This window comes from Lygodium microphyllum, chromosome 18, assembly GCF_053477565.2.
Source record: "Lygodium microphyllum isolate KBCC chromosome 18, Lygodium_microphyllum_v1.1.10, whole genome shotgun sequence".
NCBI classification, from domain to species: domain Eukaryota; kingdom Viridiplantae; phylum Streptophyta; class Polypodiopsida; order Schizaeales; family Lygodiaceae; genus Lygodium; species Lygodium microphyllum.
The window spans coordinates 114,875,011-114,899,633 of record NC_141152.1 but is presented as its reverse complement, the minus strand read 5'-3'; the positions used below and the strand labels follow the sequence as shown (position 1 = coordinate 114,899,633).

Genomic DNA, 24,623 nt, shown 5'->3' with positions numbered 1-24,623 from the left:
TATTACCCACAATGAGCAAATCTTCCATATATATAGTGTTGAAATGCATGGATCTAGAGCATGGCTATGGTGGATCCAAGATATGACAGTCCTGATGATAGATGCTCCTTAAATAGCACTGCACTAACAATCCAAGACATCAGTGGAGAAACCACATCTGGTCGTGTAGTTGGGGACTCAAGGGCATTTGTTAGAAGGCTTAAATTTACAAGCCAAGACCCGGAAGACGAAGACATAGTACCACCTGCTTATCTTAGGGTCAAACTCACCGCGACTCATTTATACCTATGAGAGAATATTAGGTGAACCCACTGTCAAGATTGTGGGAGAGAAGGAAGGAGTCTCACTTGTAGCTTTCTTGCTTGCACAATGGGAGAATACACACACACGTGGAGGCTGAAAAAAGTTTTCCTCTTCTTAGTTGTGTAAGCCAAAAAGAACTCAAGTACATAGAAATAGAAGAACCCTATATATGGGTCTCAAACCAAACTCAACTAACTAAGGTGGCATACTAACTGAGCCACAAACTAGAGTAGATAAGGATAGCTGTCATCTAGCTATTATTCATGGGCGGTGTACCAACTGCATCTACAGCTAACAAGTCAGTGACATAAATGCACAACGGTCACCCTGGCATATCATGAGTGGAGCTCGATATCTCAACACTCCCCCTCGAGCTCAATCCTAATTCCTGCACACCAAGCATGTCTCTGAACTTGCGCAGCTTCTCTGCACCCAATGCCTTCATGAATATGTCAGCTACCTGACCCTCTGTGCTGACATAAACTAGATCAATAAGACCTAGTAAAACCCTCTCCCACACATAGTGATAATGCACCTCAATGTGCTTTGTTCTCGCATGATAGACTGGGTTATTTGCCTAGTGTATACTTCTCATGTTGTCACAATAAATGACAACTGGCCCATCTATAGGCTTATGCATATCATAAAGTAGCTTATGCAACCAAGCTACCTCACATGCAGCCATTGCTGCACCCCTGTACTCAGCCTCTGTGCTCAACAAGGCAATTGTAGGCTGTTTCTTGCTGCTCCAAGTGACTGCAGCACTCCCAAAAGAGAACACATATCCACTGGTAGATCGTCTATCAGAAATACTACCAGCCCAATCAGCATTAGTGTATCCATGCAACTGTATCTAAACCCGAGTCTCATAAAATAGTCCATACTGCAATGTGGACTTCACATACCTGAGTATGCGTCTAGCCGCATCCAAATGCGGTTTCCTTGGAGCCTGCATAAACTGACTTACCAATCCAATACCATAGCTCAAATCTGGCCTGGTAATAGTCATATAAATCAAACTTCTTACTATGCGTCTGTACATAGTAGGGTCTTCGAGAAGCTCACCTACATCTGCGCTCAGCTTCACATTCTGCTCCAAAGGAACTGAAATAGGCTTACAGCCTATCATCCCATATTTGGACAGCATGCCCAATCCATACTGCCTCTGTAAGAGCCATATCCCACTTGGTGATCTAATCACCTCAATGCCCAAGAAATAACGCGGCTCTCCCAAATCCTTCATCTCAAACTTCTGCTTCAATAGCATTTTCACATAAAGGATATCTTCATCACTGTCACCTGTCATAATCAAATCATCAACATAAATGACAAGTAGCATAATACCTTTCTCTGTTTTTCTCACATAAAGTGAAAAATCTGCCTTGGAAATCTGAAAGCCAATAGTGACAAGATACTGTCCTATCTTGTCAGACCATGCTCTAGGTGCTTGCTTCAAGCCACACAAGGCTTTCTTCAACCTGGAAACAAACTCAGGATGAACAGCATGCACATAACCTGCTGGCTGCTCCATATAGACCTCTTCTTGCAAATCACCATGCAAGAAGGCATTCTTTACATCCATCTGATGTAAAGACCATCCCTTTGATGCAGACATAGCAATGACTGCTCTTACGGTTGCCATCCTTGCAACCGGACTGAATGTTTCTTCATAATCAATGCCATATATTTGTGCATATCCCTTGACTACTAATCTTGCCTTGTATCTATTCACAGAACCATCTGCATTGTGTTTCACCTTATAAACCCACTTACAACCAATTGCATTCTTATCTTTAGGCAAAGGTACCAATTCCTATGTAGTATTTTCTTCCAAGGCATCCATTTTTTCATCCATGGCTTTCTCCCATTTTTCTTTTCCCATGGCTTGCTCAGAAGAAGTGGGTTCTGGTTCCTGTATCACTTTGACCATATATGCATAGTGAATGGCTGTAAATCCATCATATTTCAGCCTATCCACAGGATACCTAGCTCTGGTAGACCTGCACAAAGTAGGCTCACTTCCACATGCCTCAAAATATCCCTGGTCTTCCTTACTCCAGGTGTAACAACAGAAGGAATACCCAACTCATCATCAATGCTCTGTTCTGAGCCACTCGATTCACCATCCACATAAGAGTGACCTGCATTCACATCAAACATGGGCTGATCTACCTTCTCTTTTCCTTTTTGTGATACCTGCATACCACTATCTGCATTGCTTTGAGAAGATTCTCCTGATCTCAATCTATATGTCCATAGTGAAGAATGTGAACCATGCTAGAGGACACTCTAGGTCCACTAATATTTTGTGACTGTTACTGTGAATTCTGTGCAGCATTACCATTTTGTACATCTACATTATCAATCACATTTACTGGTTTATACCAGCTACTCATCTCATCAAAAACAACATCTCTGCTCACTGTAAACTTACGAGTAGAAGGGTTATAGCATCTATACCCTTTCTGCCTGCAGAGAGTAACCAATAAAGATACACTTCTTAGCTTTTGGATCCAACTTGGATCTCAACTCATCTTGCACATGAACATAGGCAATGCAACCAAAAATCTTCAAATGAGAAATATCTGGTTTCCTACCAGTATACCTCTCCTCTAGAGTCATCCCATGTATTGCTGTAGTGGGAGTCCTGTTCATTATATAGACTGCTGTAGCAACTGCTTCAGCCCAGTAAAAATCTGGCAAGTCTTTTTCGTTGAGCATGGCACGAGATACCTCTCCAATATACATGTTTTTTCTTTTTGCAATTCCATTTTGCTGTGGGGTATGACTACATGAATATTACTGCTTTATGCCATGCTCCTGCAAAAACCTTGCAAACTCATTTGAGAGGTACTCTCCCCCTCCATCTAACCTTAGGCATTTTATTTGCAGGCCAGTTTCTTTTTCAACCATAGCTTTAAGAGTTTTGAAATTCCCAAACACTTCAATTTTCTTTTTCATAAAATACACCCAAACTTTTCTACTATACTCATCAATAAAAGTGACAAAATAATTACAGCCTCCAATAGATGCAGTTTTAGTAGTCCACACATCAGAGTGGATTAATTCCAATGGCTTCTTACTCTCTTGAACATGTCTAGGAAATGGTTTCCTTGCCTGTTTTCCAAATTGACATGCTTCACATACCTTATGCATTTCTGCAACCTTAAATTTAGGCAATTCTGCAATAATATTTTGGGCTTGTATTGACTTAAGTCACTATACATTAACATGACCAATGCGTTTATGCCATATATCCATATCTGCAACTACACCGGTCCCATGTGCAAACATTGCTACACTCAATTCAGGCATGTCTGCATCCAACGTAAACATTTTGCCCTTCTTCTTTCCTTTTGCTATCAAGCGACTTTTATTTTTCATATCCTCAACAAAGCATCCATGAGAATTAAATCTGACTTGCAAGCCCTACTCAACCATTTGACCAACAGAAACCAGGTTCTTGGTGATATTCGGGACATGAAATACATCTGAAATGTATTTCTTTTTCCCATCCTGCATAGACAAAGGAATTTTTCCAATCTGCACAATAGGATGTGCAGTATCATCACTAGTCCCCACAAATCTTGGTTTTTCCATTTTCTTTGCATCCTGCATCCATTTTGCATGACCTATCATGTGGTTTGATGCACCTGAGTCAACATACCACACATCGTTGCTTTTTTCTGCACTTGTCACAGAATTGGTCATGTGCTGCACCATAAACAAATGCTCATTTCTGTCATCACCCTGTCTACTAGAAGATGCATAATTCCCTTGTTGCAATTTTCCATTCATGATGTCATTCTGCTTTTTATAGCAGTCTTTAGTCATATGACCCATTTTACCACAGTAGTAGCATTCAACATTGCTTTTTGCATTTTGGCCTCTTTGCCATCTACCACGAACTCTTTGGCTCCCCCTACCTCTAGAGTTACCACGTCCTCCTCCATAGGACTGGTTTTCTTGAGTTTACTACATATTCTGATTTCTACCACGGCCTCCAGATCAGCCTTCTCTACCTCTGCCTCTACCTCTTCCAGTATGAGTAGAAGACAGCTTCTTTTGAAGTTCCTCCTGAAGAAGATGCACCACCATTTCTCTGCTCCTCGAAAATTAGAAGAGCAATCAACTCCTCAAAATCACGAAATCTTTCACGGACCGAAATGGATGTTCGGAACTATGCATAATCCTTTCCTAGACCATTCAAGGTCACAGAAACTAAATCATTATCTTCCACTGGCGACCCAATGGAAGCAAGTGCATTTGCAATCTTCTTCACCTTCATGTGGTAGTCATTAAAGCTCATACTTTCTCTTTGCACATTGTGCAACTCTTGCTTGAGCTGCATTTTCTTGGCTTGCGTATTTGTGCTATACATTTCTGACAAAGTATCCCATGCCTCCTTTGGCATACTTGCATCCTGAATATGCACAATCATATAGTCTGAAATACTAATAGACAACCAATACATAACTTTTCTGGCTCTCTCATGCCATCCTTTAAATGCCTGCATTTGCTGTTGATTGGAAACATCAGGAAGAACTGGTTCTTCTTCATTTCCTGCAACGAATTCCCAATATCCTTTTCCCATAAGGAAATTCGTCATTCTAAACTTCCATGCTTGGAAGTTGTTCTTGTCAAGCTTTTCAGTGACAATCTGTGAAAGAGAATCAGACGCCATTATAGAACACTACAAAAAATTCTATCACTACAAAAAACACAGCTTCAGCCTCACAAGGGCAAATCTGCAAAACTGACGAAAGTGGTATTTGACCACACAGTCACTTCCTAGTGACGATTTTGCATCAACAGGCAATAAGGATGACTCTGTAACTCCCAATGTCTCTGCGCACAGGCATACGATGCAATTTCTACAGTAACTTTTCACCGACCTGTAGAACAGTGGTCGCACAGCATAAAACAGGGCCTTTTCCTGAGTGCGTGCAGAAAACTTCCGCCTCCAAAACACGCCCCGAAATGGCCTCCCGCGGCATAGACTTCTCTCTTGCTACACCGCAAAGGGCGTCTCAATCTGAGACAATGCACTCTTGCACTTTCCGGCTGTGCTACCTGCAGAGACTTGCTCCCAAAACAAAAAAATGAAAGCAACACTGGTCCTCTTACTAGAACACCGCGAACTTGGTTTGCTTTCTTGAGCTCCTTACCACGAACAAGGCTTTGATACCATGTCAAGATTGTGGGAGAGAAGGAAGGAGTCTCACCTGTAGCTTTCTTACTTGCACAATGGGGGAATACACACACACATGGAGGCTGAAAACAGTTTTCCTCTTCTTAGTTGTGTAAGCCAAAAAGAACTCAAGTACATAGAAATAGAAGAACCCTATATATGGGTCTCAAACCAAACTCAACTAACTAAGGTGGCATACTAACTGAGCCACGAACTAAAGTAGATAAGGATAGTTGTCATCTAGCTATTATTCATTGGCGGTGTACCAACCGCATCTACAGCTAACAAGTCGGTGACATAAATGCACAACGGTCACCCTAGCATATCATGAGTGGAGCTCGATATCTCAACACCGACTTTGAAGTCATCAATGAGATCAGCAAAGCAACTTGTATCAACCTATATAAAAGACTTTTCCTCTTTGTATCTAACACTCTATGAATCCAATGAAGATCATTCTCTTTTGCATCTAGCTTGCGTCCATCTATCTCTCTCTTTTCTCTCTACACACTTATTTTCTCTCTAATCCACATATCATGAGCACCTTGAGGTATCATCCTCCATAGCTACGATTGAAGCTCATGAGTAGTGGACACAATGTTTCTAACATGGTATCAAAGCCACAAGTTCTAGGTTGTGCACATGTAGTTTATTATTATGTTATTATATTATTAGTCACTCATGCTTAGTAGTGTGATTTAGTGATTTGTACTAATGTTTCTTCTCAATGCCCAAGCATCCATTCAATCCTTTTTTTTTATACAGAGAATTGAACCTATTGAACACCTTATATTATAGGTGTGTATTTAGTTTGGTTGTGTATTCTCTCTTCTCCTTTCTCTTACCCACCTTTCATACTTGTCTTCTTATCATATCCTCTTTATGCTCACATATCTTCTTTAGATATTTTCATTATCATCATCATCTTGAGAGAGAGAGAGAGAGAGAGAGAGAGAGAGAGAAGCTTCCAATCAACTTGGCAATAATCGTTAACATTTTCTCCAAGCTTCGTCTCTAATGATGATAGTCCAAATCAAGCTCAAATCCACATTAGCATGCATGTGACATCAACTCGATAGTCATCTTCTACTCCACATCAGCCATAGCAAGCTTCAAAGTATTCAACAAATTAGCTAGTTGCAGCACATTCAATATCAAAAGATTAGCTCATGGCTCTTGTGACTACATTTCTCAAGCAGAGAATACAAGCTTAAGTATGCGTACTTAACTCCACAGTCAAAAGGCAGTAGTCAATACAAATAGCCAATGCAATCCTTGATATTCAACGTAATCAGGATCATTCAAAGGATATCACGAAGTGACAACAACAATATCACAGCATACTCTAGCAACAAGCTCACAAGGCAACAGCTCAAAAGCTCCACATCATGACCAAGCCTACTTGGCATCCAATGTTGCATCTACTTTAGCTCCGCAATAATCAACACACGATAAATTCAATGACCATTATAGCAGCTTCAATCCCAAGCATTAGTGCAACAATCACTGTAGGTCAATGACTACTAATAAGGTAGAGAATGATTTTTTTATAAAGCTTAATAGCAATTTCAATCCCTAGCATTACTGTGACAATCACTGCGGGTCAATCTCTACAAATAAGGTAGAGAAATTTTTTTTTATAAATCTTACTTCATTTTCTTATATTTGAATTAAAGTACTCTCCAAGCCCCCATTCACATCAAGTCCCTTTAAGCAGTGTTCACACTAGACAAGCTAAGAGGAAGTTCACATAGTAAGAAGAGAAAATAATTTTAATAAGAATCATTTAGACTTCTTTTGATCTTGGAGAACAATATCTATAGCCAACATGAAGTCAACATATGAAAATCTTCCACAATCACAAATGCACGAGATCAAGAAACAATCATGTTTCTATGCTATATGCACAAGGGAGGACTATTCATCAAAAAAATATCAATCTACAAGGTGTTTCTACATCAGCAAGACCTCAAATATTTGTGTCTAGCTTCAAAATTCTTCATCAAAAACCACCCTCATAGCAATCAAAATAAATTGAATCTTTTGCTTAAGTGCTTGAGTTCTCTTTATGTCGAGAGTCACACTATGTGTCTGCCATTAAGCATAACCAATGATGCTTGGCCTCTCACCTCCTACTTGAGAATCATTTACTTTGAAGCTCAATTTTGGAAGATCTACATCAAAATTAGGGGTTGAGTTTCATTTATCTTGGTATCTCCTCCATATTTTGTAACCCTAGACTTTGTAAGTCCTAGAAGTATTTTGTTTTCTTGGTAATCCTAGGCTTCAAGTTACCAAAAGTTTCTATTTGTAATCATGAGCAGTGTTGCCAAATGTCTCTATTATGTAAGCTTGGAATTTATTGATTAAAAAATTTCAGATGTCTCTCTTGTTGTAATCTTGGACATTGTTCCAGATGTTTTATCCTATTTTGTAATCCTAGACATTATTTGGGATATTTTATCCTATTTTGTGCTCTTTGATATTATTCTAGATGTTTTCTTATCTTTATCTAAATTGTGAGTACCACCTAGCCTATCTTTTGCATCTTTTTTATGAGAGGAAAACATATTGTTGATAATATTGTAATAGTTTCCCATGTTAGAAGGGTTGGAAAATGTGAGAATTTGAAAACTTATAGCAAGGGATGTGTGGTCTCCTCTTTTTAGAAGCTCCAAGACCTCTCTTTTGGTGATAATACCACATGATTATGCAACAAAAGAGAGACATAAACACAAAGAGAGAAGGGAAAAGAGAGAGACTAAAACGGATGCAAAGAAGGGAAGGAATAGACTACATTGATGTGAAAATGAAAGTTGAATACATAAAGGCCCATATATGCAACCTAAGGTGTCGGTGAGGGCTTTTGATTATATTAATATGGAGAAATGGCAATCTAAATGGGAGAGTGGCTAAATGCACACAAAAAACGATGATCATCAACTAGGCATGGGGCCTCTATTTATAGCAATGACCCCTAAAAACTGGTCAACCTAATGTAGGTGACTACATAAAGCCAACCTATATATAACTAGCCACCCCCTCAAAAAGCTACCACCAATGTGAATGCTATCACAAAAGTAGCTAAAATTGAAATGCAATGGAATAAACTCCCTCACTAGTAGTGTGAACACACTAAATGTGAGAAATCACACTAGTGGAAAAACTTGCTTTAACTACTCTATTAAACACACACTACACATACAAGAGGAAGCTCACTTAAAAACACAAGAAGAGAGATGGAGGCCAAAACATTTTCTTAATGGTTTTTATTCCTTCTTTCTCTCTCAATATAATGTACACAAAGTATAGATAAGATACATCATAAAGGAAAGTGACCTACTAAGTTAAACAGTGCATAACTAACTATACTAATTGAGTAGTAATATAACTATGCTTGCTATAGGTAAGTGTGACTAGCCATATATAATAAGTGGTAAGTTAATGGCCATGTGAGGATCATACTAACATCTGACATGATAAGTGTAGATGTGTAGTCCCATCTAACCAAGCAGTCCATCATCAATGTTTGCACATGTTGAGCATCTCAACACTCCCCCTCATGCTCAAATGCACCTCTATAACTCCAAGCTTCAAAATCTTCAATGTTTCCTTGCACCCAATGCCTTCGTGAAAATGTGAACTACTTAATCATGTGTGATAACAAGTCGATCTCACCTATAAGTACATTCTCCCTCAAAAATCATAGTTCACATAATCTTGTGTGATAACAAGTCGATCTCACCTATTAGTACATTCTCCCTTAAAAATCATAATGCACATCAATGTGTTTTATCTTAACATGAAAGACTAGGTTCCTAGCTAATTGTATATTGCTCATGTTGTCAATGTGAATGACAATTGGACCATGTCTACGAACATCCCAAGCACTTAATAACTTTTGTAACCATGCCACCTCACATGCTACCATAGCAGCACCTCTCTACTCTATAAAGCAATCATTGCTTGCTTTTTGCTGCTCCAAGTAACAGTTGCATTATCAAGAGAAAACATGAATCCACTAATAGATCTTCCAATTGACATGCCACTAGCCTAATTTGCATCTATGTGCCCAAACACTTATATAACCTTACTTGCCTCGTAAAAAGTCAATAATGTAAGGTGGCCTTCATATACCTCAATCTATGTCTGACCACATCCAAATGAGGCTTCCTATATGTACCTCCATAAACTAACTCACAAGTCTGATAGTATAGCTCAAGTCTATAGATTAAACTACGTGCTATTCTCATAAACATAGTAGAGTCTCCTATCTATCCCCAAAATTAGCACTCAAATTTACTTTTTTCTCCAATGGCATTGAAAAAGACTTACATGACATCATACCATACTTGGAAAACATATCCAAGCCATACTACCCTTAGAATAGCCAAATACCATTAGCCCTTTAACCAAAAATACTTATTCTTTAGGGGTCATACCATGCACTACAATTGTGGGAGTTTTGTTCATAATATAGATAGCAATATAAACAACCTCTAATAAAAAATATTTAGATATATTTTTTAAATTCATAATACCCATGCAACTTTGTAATATGCCTATTTTTTCGTTTTGCAATCCCATTTTTTATGGAATATACTTGCATGTAATCTATCATTCATTCCATGTGATCTTGAAAAATCATGAAACTCATTGGAGATGTAATTTTTCCCTCCATTTGACCTCAAGTACTTAACTATCAAGCCTATCTCTATTTCAACAATAGCCTTGCAAGTTTTAAAGTACTCAAATACTTCACTATTTTTATTCATGAAATATACCAAGAGTTTCTTAGAGCAATCATCAATGAACGTAACAAAATACTTATTGCTACTAAGGGATACATTTTGTGAAGGTCTCCAAACATCTCTATGCACAACATCAAGTATATTCTTTCTTATATCTCTATTATGTAAAAAGAGTTATCTTTTCTTCTTCCCAAATGGACATGCTTCACAAACATTATGTAATTCTACAACTCTAAATGTAGGCAAGCTTCTAACCAACCCTTGAGACTACATTAATTTTAGCCTTTGCATTTTTGTACGTTCAATACATTTATGCTATATTCCAATGCCTCCAATCACACATTTGGCTTTAGCACACATAGTAGTATTTATAGCAAGAATTCTGGCATCTGAATTAAACATGTGGCTAACTCTACTTCCTTTTGTAATCAATCTAAATTTATTATTAAATTCTTTAATAAAAAGACCCTTCACTTGAAATCTAATCTACAGCCCTTGCTCTACCGTTTGACCAATAGATACCAAATTCTTACGATGGATGGTGCACGTAATACATCTGATAAACACTTTATCTAACCATCATAGAATGGCAAAGGAACTTTTCTAGTACGTAAGATTAGGTAGCATGAATCGACACTCATTTCTACATAATCTAATAAATTTTGTAAATCCTACATTTTTTCAAACGATTCAACATGGTTGGTTATATGATTAGATATGCTTAAGTGAACATACAATACATCATCACATGTCCTCTTTCGTATAATAGCATTTATTAAATACTACATAACAAACAACTCTCATTTTTGTCATCGTTCTATCTTGAAGATTATGCATAATTCCCTTTTAATTTTTCACTATGAACATCATCCTTCTTATCATAACAAGGGGCTTCAATGTGACATGTTCTTCCACAATAATGACATATAATAGCAAAATTTCTAAAACTTATATTCTACCATCCACCTCTTCCTCTAGAGCTCCCCTTGCCTCTAGAATTACCATAGCCTCTTAAAATATGCATGTCATGAAATTGTTGATTTAACTTGTTTTACTGATTACCACAAGTATGACCCATACCATGGCCTCTTGAAGAGGATCTACCAGTCTTCTTCCTGAACTTGAGTAAAATGCTTAAACATATTCACCATTTCTTTTAGATAATTCACCTTGCATGTTAATCTCTTCAATGATCATGAGAGAGACCAACTCATCAAAATATGAAAACTGCTTTTATATATACACAAAAGTAACAAAAGCTGTTCAAGTCTTCTCATTATTAAGGCCACCCAATGTAGACGATACTAAATCCTCATCATTAGGCATTGCATCAATAGTTGCCAAGGTATTTGCAATTCTCCTCACCTTGAAAACATACTCATTTACAAACATCTTCTTTTCTTCAAAGTATTCAACTCTTACTTGAGTTTAATCTTCTGTGCCTTTGTATTTACTGAAAATATATTTTCGAAGGTTGTCCAAGCTACACATGAATTCTTCACATTCCTGATATCTCCCAAAATAGTGCTATCAATGACTATAGATAACCCTTATATTTTTATCTCTTGCATTCCATTCTTTCCATGCTTTTAATTCTTTTCCAATCATAGGATCAGTCAGCTCTTGTTTCTTTTCTTCACTTAAAATAAAGTTGTAGATGTATTTTCCAAAAAGAAATTTTATCACATGGAACTTCCAAGATGGATAGTTGTTCTTGTCTAGCTTCTTATCAATAACAAGATTTCCACAACTCTCAACCATTACAATAAAACTAATTACCAAACAGTAAGCAAGTCTTCTGCAACCTTCCACAAGATATGCATAGTAACAAACTAAGAAACCTTTTTCACTAAGTACTCAATAATACATATAATCTACAACATGTTTGCATATAAACCTTATGTTGTTACCTCAGATTTTAAAGATTTGATATTTGTAACATGTGTACCTTAGAACAACCGACACAACAAAAATTATAAGATACTATGAAACTATTGTTCGCAACCTTACAAAGCTAAACTAGGGTTCTAATGGTCTCAAATTGCCAAAAATATAGTAAATCTCACAATGAACTAAGATTTTCTATATGTCCTACTTTTAGTGCCTCTGCATACACTATCCAAGGAAAAGAGCAAGAAAATAGGAGAGCTTCTTACTACTAGTTGCTTCTTGCTTGAATCCTTGCTCTTTCCTCTTCACTTGAATCTCCAAAACTAGCCTCTCTCAATGGTGTTGCACTGAAACCATGTCACGAATTGCATGGTGGGGGGACTTGCTTGAGCTGCTATACTAAATAGATACAATACATACAAGAGAAAGCTCACTTAAGAACACAAGAAGAGAGATGGAGCAAAATGTTTTCTTATGAGTTTCTCTTCCTTCTTTCTCTTGCAATACAATGTACACAATGTATAGATAAGATACAACATAAAGAAAAATGACCAAGTTAAACAATGCATAACAAACTATAGTAATCAACTCCCATTGTAACTATGCCAATAGGCATATGTAACTAACCAAATATACTGAGTAGTAAGTCACTGGCCTTGTGAGGATTGTAATGACCACTAGCATGCTAACTAAAGATGTGCATACCCATCTAACTAGGCAATCCATCATCAATGTATGCACATGTTGAGCTTGTCATCTCAACACTAAAACACATTGAAAATGATGGTAGGTTTGACCCTAAAGCCATCAATGATTGTCAAATTGAAACATACATTTCAACAAGGAGATCCCCCCATGACTTAAGCACATTAAGGGTTACCCAAGCTCGTGTATCTATTATACTAGGACTTGTCAAATATCCTATGGTTGACATTAGAGGTGTAGCATGGTGGTTTGCCTCTTTTAAGAAGGGGCTAAGTCCTAGAACTCCTTCGGATGAACTTGATTGTACTCAAGCTATTACTAGACTTAGTTTTCCTTCTTTTTATACTTCTTTGCTCATATTTTTCACCCAAACTTTGAAACTCTACCATATTTTCATTTTCCTTCTAGTAACATTCCTAAGGGTGCCTTGGTGAGGCTATCTCTAAGGTTAAAATTGCATCTACATCCTCGAATCTATTATTTCTAGGTTACCTAGGAAAGCATAGTTGCAATCCGTTAGGGTCATTTTACTTTCCCGCTATGATATCAGAACGCATTTCTGCTATCTACTCTGATAGCAATTTGGACCACTATCTACAATGATGGACTTCCTAGATATGTATTGCCTGGGACCTTACTTTTGGAGATGTGTTCGCATAGAGAGCACCTCCTATAGTCCTCAAGGAGCCACTTGAGAATACACCACATCATTGTTAAATTTCTCCCAATTGTTGATGCATCTCACACTTCAAACCATACTCTAAAAGTACATGTGGTTCCACCATATGGAGTCACCTTAGCTAGAGCCACTAATAGATCCAAAGTGCACTATCCACCACCAAGGCCTCTTAGTCGCCATATCCCTACTTGAGGTGCCATTGGAGCATATAAATGATACATGCACACACCATGAGCCACCTTGCCTCGACACTTTAGCTTATCCGTGTTGGATAGACCCATGATTCTCTTGTGGGACTATATTGACCATATCAATTTCATGTTGTATTGGATCCCTGTTGTTTTTAACTATCCCATTTATTTGTTGTCTCCTAACTAGATGTTTCTTGTTAGATTATGATTTCTTTGTTCTACTTGGAAAACATGATAGTGCCTTGAATTTCAAATGTATCTACTTTTGTCTCATAGGTTGATTTAGCCTTTTGTGAATGTTCATCCATCTCTCTCTCTCTCTCTCTCTCTCTCTCTCTCAACCAACTGGCATTTACCTAAAGAAAGATCTTGCACCCAACCAACTGGCACATAGAAGAGACTGTACCACACATTATAAGGCAAGGTAAGAAAGAAAGTGGGTTTCCCACTAAGATGGAAGGATCATCATAATGGAGGATTATACCCTATGAAAATGTATAACCTAAGACCAATGTAGAAATAATAATACAAGCTTGAACACTTCCATGAGGACAAATGCAAGTTTTGTTGTAGAGACTTTTATAGGCCATGATCTTATGTTGTACAAGGAGATCCCACCAAATCCCAAAGTGGATTCCTGGTAATGTCAAGATATAAATGGTAATCAACATATACCTAGAGGCTCAAACCATAGATGTATGATAAGGCTCCAAGAGAATTGTCATATTGTCCAACAAGAAGCTCTAAGGGATGGTATATATAGCAAAAATGAGACAAGGAGGCTCGGCATATGTATTAGAGTCAAGTTTAAGAGACCAAGGTCACATTTAAGGATGTTAAATTGCCCCAACCCCAACCACCTCCGTAACACTAGCGTAAGGGACAAGTCATCATACCTCTCACTCCTATGTTGACCTTGTGGAGGTTTCTAGCATGTGGGAAATAACTTTGGTAAGAGACTTGAATGCTCTTAAAGCAAATCAACAAGCCCCATCATTTAACACATCAGATCATTAGGATTCGCATACTTCCCATTCAAAAATGGTGCTAGCACACTTGATTATGTCATGGGATCTCCATGGCATGTATGTACCAAGATACCAATAGCACTATAACTCCATCTCAACATCCAAGCATCTATTTCCCATGAGCCACCAATAATGTATGCATCGATTGCATAAATTGGCGACCCAATAGTATCACTTAAGGACCTCACTTCTCTTCTTGATGGAATGCTACATACATTATCCATGAGAGCTTTTCGTTACATAAACGAGATTTCTAGATGGGTTTCTGCACACATTATCCATGAGAGGTTTTCCTTCCACAAAGGGGACTTTAAGCTACAAGAGCTATGCCATAGAATAGTTGGTGCAAGGAGTATTGTACCCCAAAAGGATGACTCCACATGCAAAGAGGTGACAACTAGGTAGTTCACATACTAAAAAGATGCCATAAATTTTAACATCTTAATATATGAAAGAAGTAGTCACCTTAAGCCAACACTAAGTTCAACCAACTATTCTCTAGTTAAGATTATAAAGAAGTAGCAACATTAGCATGCAATCCCTTTACTAACCACACATTTTGTTGTTCACTTAAGCACACCTTATGCACACTACCCACTACTTAGCCTCCTCTAGAACATTGACCTACCATCCCCTCCTTTACACCCTCATAATCCTCCCTCCCTCATCACCAAATATTTTATATACATATATCCCTAGTCATCCATTTTTGCTTACCCCCTAGAGCCTCAACCCACCTTTTCATTGTTTTTCCATACAAAAGTGATCAAGTGATTGATCAACTACAAAATGGTGAAATCTAGGATCGTGATGGATTGTGGTCAAACATTTCACGTGTAAGAGACCTATTGGCTCCCATCCTCACACACAATAAATCTCTATGTGAGGGATTCTCCCTTTTTTGGGCTAGCACTAACATAGTATTCATCCATAAGGTAGGGGACCCTACAAAGCCCAACAATTGTATGGCATTAATATCGGCCACTCACTAGCAAAGATTTTCTACTCATGAGAATAAGTTAAGAAAATGGGTGCAAAGGCATGCCCACAAAACAATTGGACAAGTATGTTCCACCCTTCAACAAGCCATCATTGAGGAGGATTAAGCATAAATACAATAGATTTATTTGCTATCGTATAGATTTCCACATGGGCCTTCGATACATTGTGCAAACAAGGTGGTTTTATCGATGCTAAGACACGAGCACCATTGAACATGACATGGGGGATCTTCACACTTCAAGACTTTGCGACGATCAAGGTATAAGCCTCATTATGGGATGTTTGATAGTTCAAAGCACAATCAATGTGAAGGATTGCTCTCTCTCCCACACCTTTTCAACCATACATTTGATGAGATTCATAATTTCATTCATGGGCTTGGTGAGCAAAGAGTAACCCTTGCAATAGTCTTGCAATCAATTTTATTTTTTGGTATTAACATTACACTAATTCTAAATTCTCTAGGACTACAACGGCACCTTCATGCATGCACATTTTTAGCACAAAGAGGAACACTACTATGAATCTAGGGAAGACCACACTTCAATAGTTCTAAACACCACAGTCTTATCTATCAAGGAACAAGCAACTTTCTATATCTCCTTGGGACCACTAGTCTCAAGACCGAAGTTCTATATTGGGGAGATCTGACTAATACTAAACTCACACAAGGTTCACAGACCTCATTGTTCTCAAGTAACATGTGTCCAAAGCTAGACTGATATTGGACTCTCACAAGGTTCACAATCCTCATTGTTCTAGAATATTGTGTCCAAAACTAATTCTAGGAGCCAAGACTGAATTTTCGCACACTAGTCATAGCAACCTAATTTGTAAAGCTACTTTACTGAAATTTATCCAATCCCCACATTATATAGCTAAAGATGGTGCACGCATCAACTATGATGGTAGTTAGGACGACATGCAAAAAACCACCACCAACATGAGATCATAAGAGTGGAGCCATCGTTGCCCCCATGGTAGTTGAGGCGCTCTTCCAATCCGCCATGTATATGCAGGATCTATAAGAGATGACTCCAAGTACGTAACTAGCACTAGCCTCCTAATAGCAACTTCCTATGTAAGGAAAGATGACAATTTGCACCAAATTAGCACGATCACAAGTATAATACAAGTTGGATGCACCTACCACCATGTATCTCAACCCTGATCAGCTGAACCAAGATATTAAGATGGACATCACCATGATAGACATTGAGAGGACATGGATATCACTAGGAATTGGCACAAGGACAGCCTTCCCCATCTCCATCTTTTTGAGAATGACTTCATTATCAAATCAAGATACATAAGCATCCATGTCATTTGGGATTAAATATAGGCTAAATATAGACCTAGGTGGAGACCAAGGAAAACTACCACACAAATCCCTACCAAACATGAAATACAAGGCCACTACAACTACCCTTTTCCAGGAGGGATTTGGTAAAATACCTTAAGTAATTGCTGTCCCTAACCAAAGACACACATGACTTTTACCTTTTGAATTTGTGAGAGATTGAGATTCATTGATCAAGACAAGACATACTAGCAAACTTCTTCAACGTTATGGCACCACCTTCATATACTTGATCACCAGTACTAGCTCACTCCAGTACAGATGTACGCAAGGTCATTATAGATAAGCCGCAAAGCTATAAGATGTCCCAAGCTGGAGGATGATGCCCATGAGATTATTTGAGCATCCGAGTTACCATCTCTTAACATTAGTAGAGGTTTTTATTTTGGCGTCATCATTTTATTTTTGAAAACCATCTTTTCACAAACAATGGGTGTGCATTACAACAAAACTTTACGATGGAATAAAATGAGTTATGTAACAGACGCTTGTGTTAAGTATTTCTGGGCGGACAGACTCGTTTATGATTCAATTACTTTTTCTAACCACATTTCACTTGAAGCAACGATGGATTTTGACAGGCCCAACAAGCGGACTGCAGTCTTGTGTATTTCCGCAAGACAGCGCCATGGTGTGAAGAGCTTGTATTATCACATTCACCATGCAAACCAGTTGGTGATCAACTGCTTGCAATGAGCTTATGATCATCACATTTATAATCTAAAGCAGCTGGTGATCGATTTAGTTGTCAGGCCTTTATCAGTGTTATTTGTGTGCAGTCCAGCCGCAATTTTGTACTCTCTCAAGAACATAGCAATAAACAGCTATGGTTATGCACTCTTTTCTTGGAAATAGATACATGCATTAAATGCGGTATGTGGTTCAACTGAAGCATCAGACCCGACAGGAAGCTGCAAAGTTGTGGCAGCCATGTTTGCAGCTAATATCTATGTTACACGATTCGGAATGGAAGCTCCCAAATGGCTCACCAAGACAGGTTGTTTCAATTCAGAAGAGAATCTCTTTCACATGCTTCACATGTCTGCAACCGACCAGAGATATGCTTCAATCTGATCGGCCTTCTTCTCATTTTGCTTTTTATACATCTCCTTTTCAAAGCCTGAGAAAACAAGAGAGTGAACAATGTCATACTTCAGGGATATTAAAATCCACAACATCAATTTGCATGCAAAGCTATTACTAAGATGTATGATTCTCATTTGGAGTGCATGTACCATTGCTGCGGTCTACGCCGTCCCAATGGCGGCCAGGTTTAATGCCATAACGATTCGGAGGAGGCATAATCCCAAGTTTCAACCAGCTATGTTTTGGAATGTCTTGAGGAACAATAAATCCAGATTCTTTCATCTGTTTCATTTCCCCAAAATCTTCCAGAACAGGCTCCACAGTTTTCTTCTGCACAAGTATTCAATATGAACATGTCACCAACAATCCAAGGAAACAGTTCAATTGTCATAGCCAGACTACACCAAAGATTGGTCTACTGACCTTCACCAAATGAGCCATAGGATCCCCCCACCTCAAGCGTTCCCTCAAGTGCTTATCCAGATCTGGATCATCTCTGACAAATAGACATTATCACCTTTAGAGCCAAAGAACGGTTTTTTATATGAACGAAGGGAAAAACCACTCCCAGAAACTACATTTCACACTTGGAAACTTCAAATAGAGGGATTGAGTAGGGTTGCTGGGCTGGAAAAAAAAACTTCTGGGGCCATGCTTAAGACCTTTGAATATTGCACATTACCAGTGTGTAAACCATTTTAAAAGCTGGCCCTTCTACTTGTCACTATTACTAGACCCTAAATATCTGCCACTAGTACAGCTTCCGAGTAGTAGAAGCTATAAATTAACGACCACCAGGCATAAAGAGGCCATAAAGGTGGTTGCAAACACAATATAAACAAAAACTATAAAAGAAAATGCCCAGCTATTATAGGGTGTGCCAAGTTATGATCTGTAACCTTCTGGCAGAAAATAAGGTTGTTCAAATAAAATAAGCCTCTTATTGTGCATATCTCCAAACACACATATGTAAGGAGACCCGGACATTACTACTACCACAACCGTTACACCAAGAAATAGCCCACCAGCCAAAGTAAAGATATACCCATTGGTAGATTTTCTAGTGTCAAGATCTCCAGTCATGTCCAAATCATAGAATCCCTACAACTCTAGTGCACCCTTTCCATAGCATGTACACTCCTGTGTACCTTTTAAGTATCTAAAGATACATTTCATTGCTTCCCAATGTGGCTTGCCAAGGTTAGATATGAATTTACTAACTACTCCCACTGCATGAGCAATGTTAGGACGAGTTGCAACCATGGCATACATCAAAGAACCACAAGCTGATGCATAACGGTTTGCCCTTCATAGCAATAGCATCTGCATCATCTTTTGGGCAATCAACTTTGCTAAGCTTTGTACATGGCAGTAAAGGCACACTAAGAGGCTTAGCATCAGCCATATCAAATCTGTCAAGTACTTCGCTGATGTACTTGTTCTGTGAGAGACAACAATTGCTACCCTCTCTCTTTTAATGTGCATACCCGAAATGTGTTCAACTACTCCCAAATCTTTCATTGAGAAGGCTGAACTCAGCTGCCTTTTAAGAGTATTTAAAGTATACTTACACTTTTTTCTACCTCACAATGTCATCCACATATAAGACCAACACAATAAGGCTTCCATCATCAACCTTTTTAGTGTATAAGCAATGATCTATATGACTACGTTTAAATCCATGGCTAAGCATAAAACTATCGAAATTTTTATACCACTGTCTAGGGCCTTGTTTCAGACCAAATAAGTTGCATTTCAGCTTACAAACTAAATAGTCTTTCCTTGAAACATCAAAACCTTAGGGCTGTTTCATGTACAACCCTTCATCCAAGTCTCCATGAAGACAAGCAGTCTTCACATCCATTTGATCCAACTCTAAATCCAAGGATGCAGTGATAGCAAACAAGACACGGAGCGTAGTCATCTTCACCACTGGCGAAAAAACCTCCTAGAAGTCTATGCCTTTCTTTTGTGTATAGCCCTTAGCAACCAAACGTGCCTTGTACTTGGGCTTCCCATCAATACATTTCACCTTGTAAACCCATTTGTTAGGGATAGCTTTCCTTATCCTTGGGCAAAGGTAAGTTACCATGTGTTATTCGCATACAGAGACTTCATCTTTTTCTGCATAGCAAGCTCCCACTTTCTCTTGCTTTCACATGATTGTGCCTCTCTAAATGACAGAGGCTCACCTTCATCAATTAATAAAATGCAATCTAAATATGGTTGAGACCTCTGTCACTGCCTTCTGACACGTGTAGACCTTCTTAACCAATAATCTATAATGTTAGGCAATGGACTTACATCCTAAGTATGTGCACACCATCACTTGGTGGCTGATTTTCACCATTTTCTTGTTGTTGTAACCTATTTCCAGCATGTTTTTCTTACTGTCCTATTCCATCATGTGCATCTATTTGCTATCCATTATCTTTTGGTTGTAGCACAATAGGTTGCCGCTCATTTTCAGCATCAAAAGGAACACAATCTTCAGCTAATGGTCGCTGAATTGCTAGCTATTCATGCTGAAATTTAACCTTTTTCTGTCAAGGTCACCATATGTAGCATTTTTCAGCAACTTTGCCTCATTAGATACTATGTCTCGGTTGTGTACTATCTTCTTGTCCTGAGAAAGCCAAAATCTATAATCCATCTCTCCCTCATCTCCATATCCCATGAAGATGCCCTTGATGGATTACATGTCTAGTTTAGTCCTCTGATTTATAGGAACATGCACAAAGGCATCACAATCAAAGACACACAAACGGTCATATGAAGCAAGTTTGCCAGACCAAACCTCTTCAAGAATGCCATTTTCCAATGCGCAATTGGAAGAGCGATTGCATATGTGAACTACAGTTTTAAGAGTCTCTCCCAAAACTGCTACAAGAGATTAGTTGTGGACAACATGCATCTGACTCTCTCACAAAGTGTGCGATTATATCTTTCAGCCACGCCATTTGATACAAGATTGTAAGAGACTGTTAACTCCCTCTTAATACCATGTATCTCGCAAAACTTTTTAAACTCGTTAGAAACATACTCGCCTCCATTATATGTTCTTATAGCTTTTAACTTAAGCCCTTTTTGTGTGGTAACAAAGGCATGAAACCATTTTAAAGCAATCCAACACTTCCTTTTTGCTCTTTAACACATACACCCATGACTTTCTACTAAAATCATCAATAAAAGTGACAAAGTACCGTGCACCCCCATGTGAATTAAGAGATATAGCGCACAAATCAAAGTGTACTAAGTCAAGAGCATTGGATTTTTTAACAACACTGGATTAACAAGGAGACTTCACATGTTTTCCATATATGCAATCAATACAAAAGTCGAGACCAAAGCCTTTTACATCAACTCTCCCTAAAGAGGAGAGAACCTGAAGGCCTTTCTGGCTTATATGGCCAAGTCTTTTATGCCAAAGTTCCATCTATGAATGAGCTTCCCACAGCCAAAAACTTGCCAAGTAATGCTTTACAATGCAAATAATACAAAGTCTCCTTTTTGCTACCTTCAACAATCAACATAGAGTCCTTGTGGACCTTCCAAGATCCACCGCCAAAGGTAGTAAAATATCCTATTGCATCAAGCTACCCAACTGACAATAGACTTTTCTTTATACCAAGTACATATCTAACATCCTGCACAATCAGCTCTTGTCCATTTTCAAGGGCCAAGTGAATGGTACCTACACCCTCTATTTCACATGCATAATTGTTACCCAAGTAAACCTCGTCTAGGCAACCTGCAGTGTATTCAAAAAACAACTCCAAACAGGGAGTAGCATGAAAAGAGGCACCGTTGTCCACTATCCAAGATTGGGACAGCCCATCATAAGCTGAATGTAAGGCATTAATCACCTCCTTTTTAGTGATGTGCATATCACCTACTGCTGCCATAACATCTACATCATTACATAAGGTTGCAACTATTATCTCTCCAGCGTCACAAAGCTCTTCAATGACCACACTAGATGCAACTTCTTTCGAGGGAGAGCTGTCATCCTTCTTTTTCTTTTCTTCTTGATTCTTTCTTTCTCGCTCTTTCTTGTAGTACCAACACTCGGGCTTTCTATACCCTTTATGCCCACATTGATAGCAAGTAACATCCTGTTGTTTGCCCTTGCTTTCACTTCTGCTTTTGCATTTGTTTATTGCATTACCCCTCTTATCTAACCTACCTCTAAGACGATAGACTGAACCATTGCTTTCTCCACTAGACTTTCTTCTAATCTCCTCATTGAGAATAGAGCCCCTAACACCATCAAAGGTTAAAGCAGGATTGTTGCTTAGTGAAACAACCAAAGACTCCCAGGTATCAAGCAAAGTCAACAACAAGAAAATAGCCTTCAATCTATCATTGAAGGCCTACAAACCAAAGTCCTGCAACTGACTTAAAATCCCTGTGAAAGCACTCAAATGCTCCGACGCTAGCTTAGACTAATCCAACTCCACGTTTACAAGCTTGCGCATGAGATGCGCTTCATTTACTGGAGTTATATTTTCATAAGTGTCCATCAACTTTTTCCATATGGCATAAGCCGTATCAAGATGCTTAATGTCTGTAAGTACATCATCAAATACAACCATTTTAATGTATGCATTGGCCTTTTTATTGAGTCTAGCCCAATCCTCATCTGTCACAACTACAGGCTTGATTTCCAAGAGAGTATCATCACAATTCTTGAGAAACAAAATGCCTTGCATCCTATCCTTCCACAAGTCAAAGCCAATGCCATCAAGCCTCTTGATTTCAAGAAGGGATTTAGTGTCACTACTGCTAGAAGCATTAGTGGCCATTATTCAACAAAGTGCCAAGTATCAATGCCTCTATTTTAAGATAGTAAATATTAGACTATATTTTATGACAGTTAATATTAGGCTGAATATACAGCTAATTTCAGCCCAAAATTTCAAGAGATAACAACAAGATTTGATCCAAGTTCATGTACAACAGTAGAAGGAATGATTTTCAACAATATAACTGAGATTTCAGCATATAATCCATGCATACACAACTGTAAAGTGACTACCACTTCAGCAATATCACCAAAAATGCACTTGCAGCAATCCCGTATTTGCAAGTGATCACTAAGACTGTTGCACTATGAATATTCAGCAATATATCAACTCAATGGGAGCTGCCAAACATGTGTACTACATACGTATGTGTCCAAAAGCACTTCTAATACACAGAAACACCAAAATTCTCTGCAATTTTCTTCAAAATCTCAGAAGGGGGAGATAATAAGCTCGAATTTCATTGCTTACAACACCAAGATTGCTTCAACAATGTCCCCAATGTACATTTCACACATCAATTTTGCCAAAATTCACAAATTTCAGCAAAAGCCCCAAAAATTCAGTGATCAATCTATCCCAATTGCATTAATACGTGTTCCCGAGAGCATAAAATATGCAAATTTAGCAAAATTTTACAAAATTTTGCAAAAGCCCCAAATTTCTCGGGTCCAAATGTGCACCAATGTCACTAAATTCAGCTTAGCCGAGCAAAATTTCACTGATACATAAAAAAGCCCCAAAATTTTCAAGGCCAATGTACACAATTTCTGCAATTTCCGAGTCCACTGTCACTATTATGCATGACCAGATTCGAATCTAGGAAAACCCCCACTTTTCGGGCATGAATATGCACAAATCTAGAAGTTGTGCTTATGCTTGTGAATCCCCATTAATGTGAAAGGGAATAATCTGCATGAAATAATTTTTTTTTAAATGACAAAGACAAGGCTGTCGAAGCATAGAGCCCGTTGACTTGCCTCATGCCTGGCACGTCGTGCCATGTCAAGCATGCGCCGTTGCATGCCAACTTGCCGTGTCAAGCCCGCACTATCGCCTAACATCGCAGCTACCCAACCTATTGTCTACCATCACAACTGCTCAACCTATCACCTGCCGTTGCCACTGGTCTCCGTGCATGCCTATTAAGTCACAACAGCTCTGCTGACTGCCTGCGCCTAACCAATTTGGTCAAAACAACAATTGGCTTGCTTCCCAATGACTAACACAAAGGTGAACAACCTGACTCCTTTGCGTACACAAAACTAACTCGCACTGTCCTTGGGAAGGACGCACACTCATGCCACAACTCTGATACCAATTTGTTGGGACAACCGCGCAATGAAGTGAGAGACAGAAATGGAGCAAAAGCAATGTTGACAGTGAGAGTGAGAGAATCCCAAGATGAGTATACCAGTTGAGTGATTGTACACAAAGAATAAAATGTATTTATATGTTAGGATACAAATAAGGGTGTGTTCACACCCATAGGTTTATACACATGGAGATTAAAGGGACTTTACACCCAACATTTAAACACACTCCTAAGTTTTTACACACAGAGATTAAAGGGACTTTACACCCAAGGTTGTCAAGTACAAAAGATACGATACGGTACGTTACGATAAAATA

At 38.5% G+C, this 24,623-nt stretch overlaps 1 protein-coding gene across 1 annotated transcript in view; it reads right to left on the bottom strand.

Moving 5' to 3' along the window:
* Positions 1-17,573: 17,573 nt before the first annotated feature.
* LOC148021274 (pre-mRNA-splicing factor of RES complex protein) overlaps positions 17,574-24,623 on the bottom strand; it is a 97,275-nt gene continuing 90,225 nt past the window's right edge. The window contains exons 7-9 of the mRNA XM_087699136.1: positions 18,610-18,682; positions 18,336-18,516; positions 17,574-18,220 (exon numbers count right to left, since the gene is read on the bottom strand). Of these exons, the coding sequence (XP_087555262.1) occupies positions 18,135-18,220; positions 18,336-18,516; positions 18,610-18,682 (340 nt within the window). The 3' untranslated portion in view covers positions 17,574-18,134. The remainder of the gene's footprint in view (positions 18,221-18,335; positions 18,517-18,609; positions 18,683-24,623) is intronic.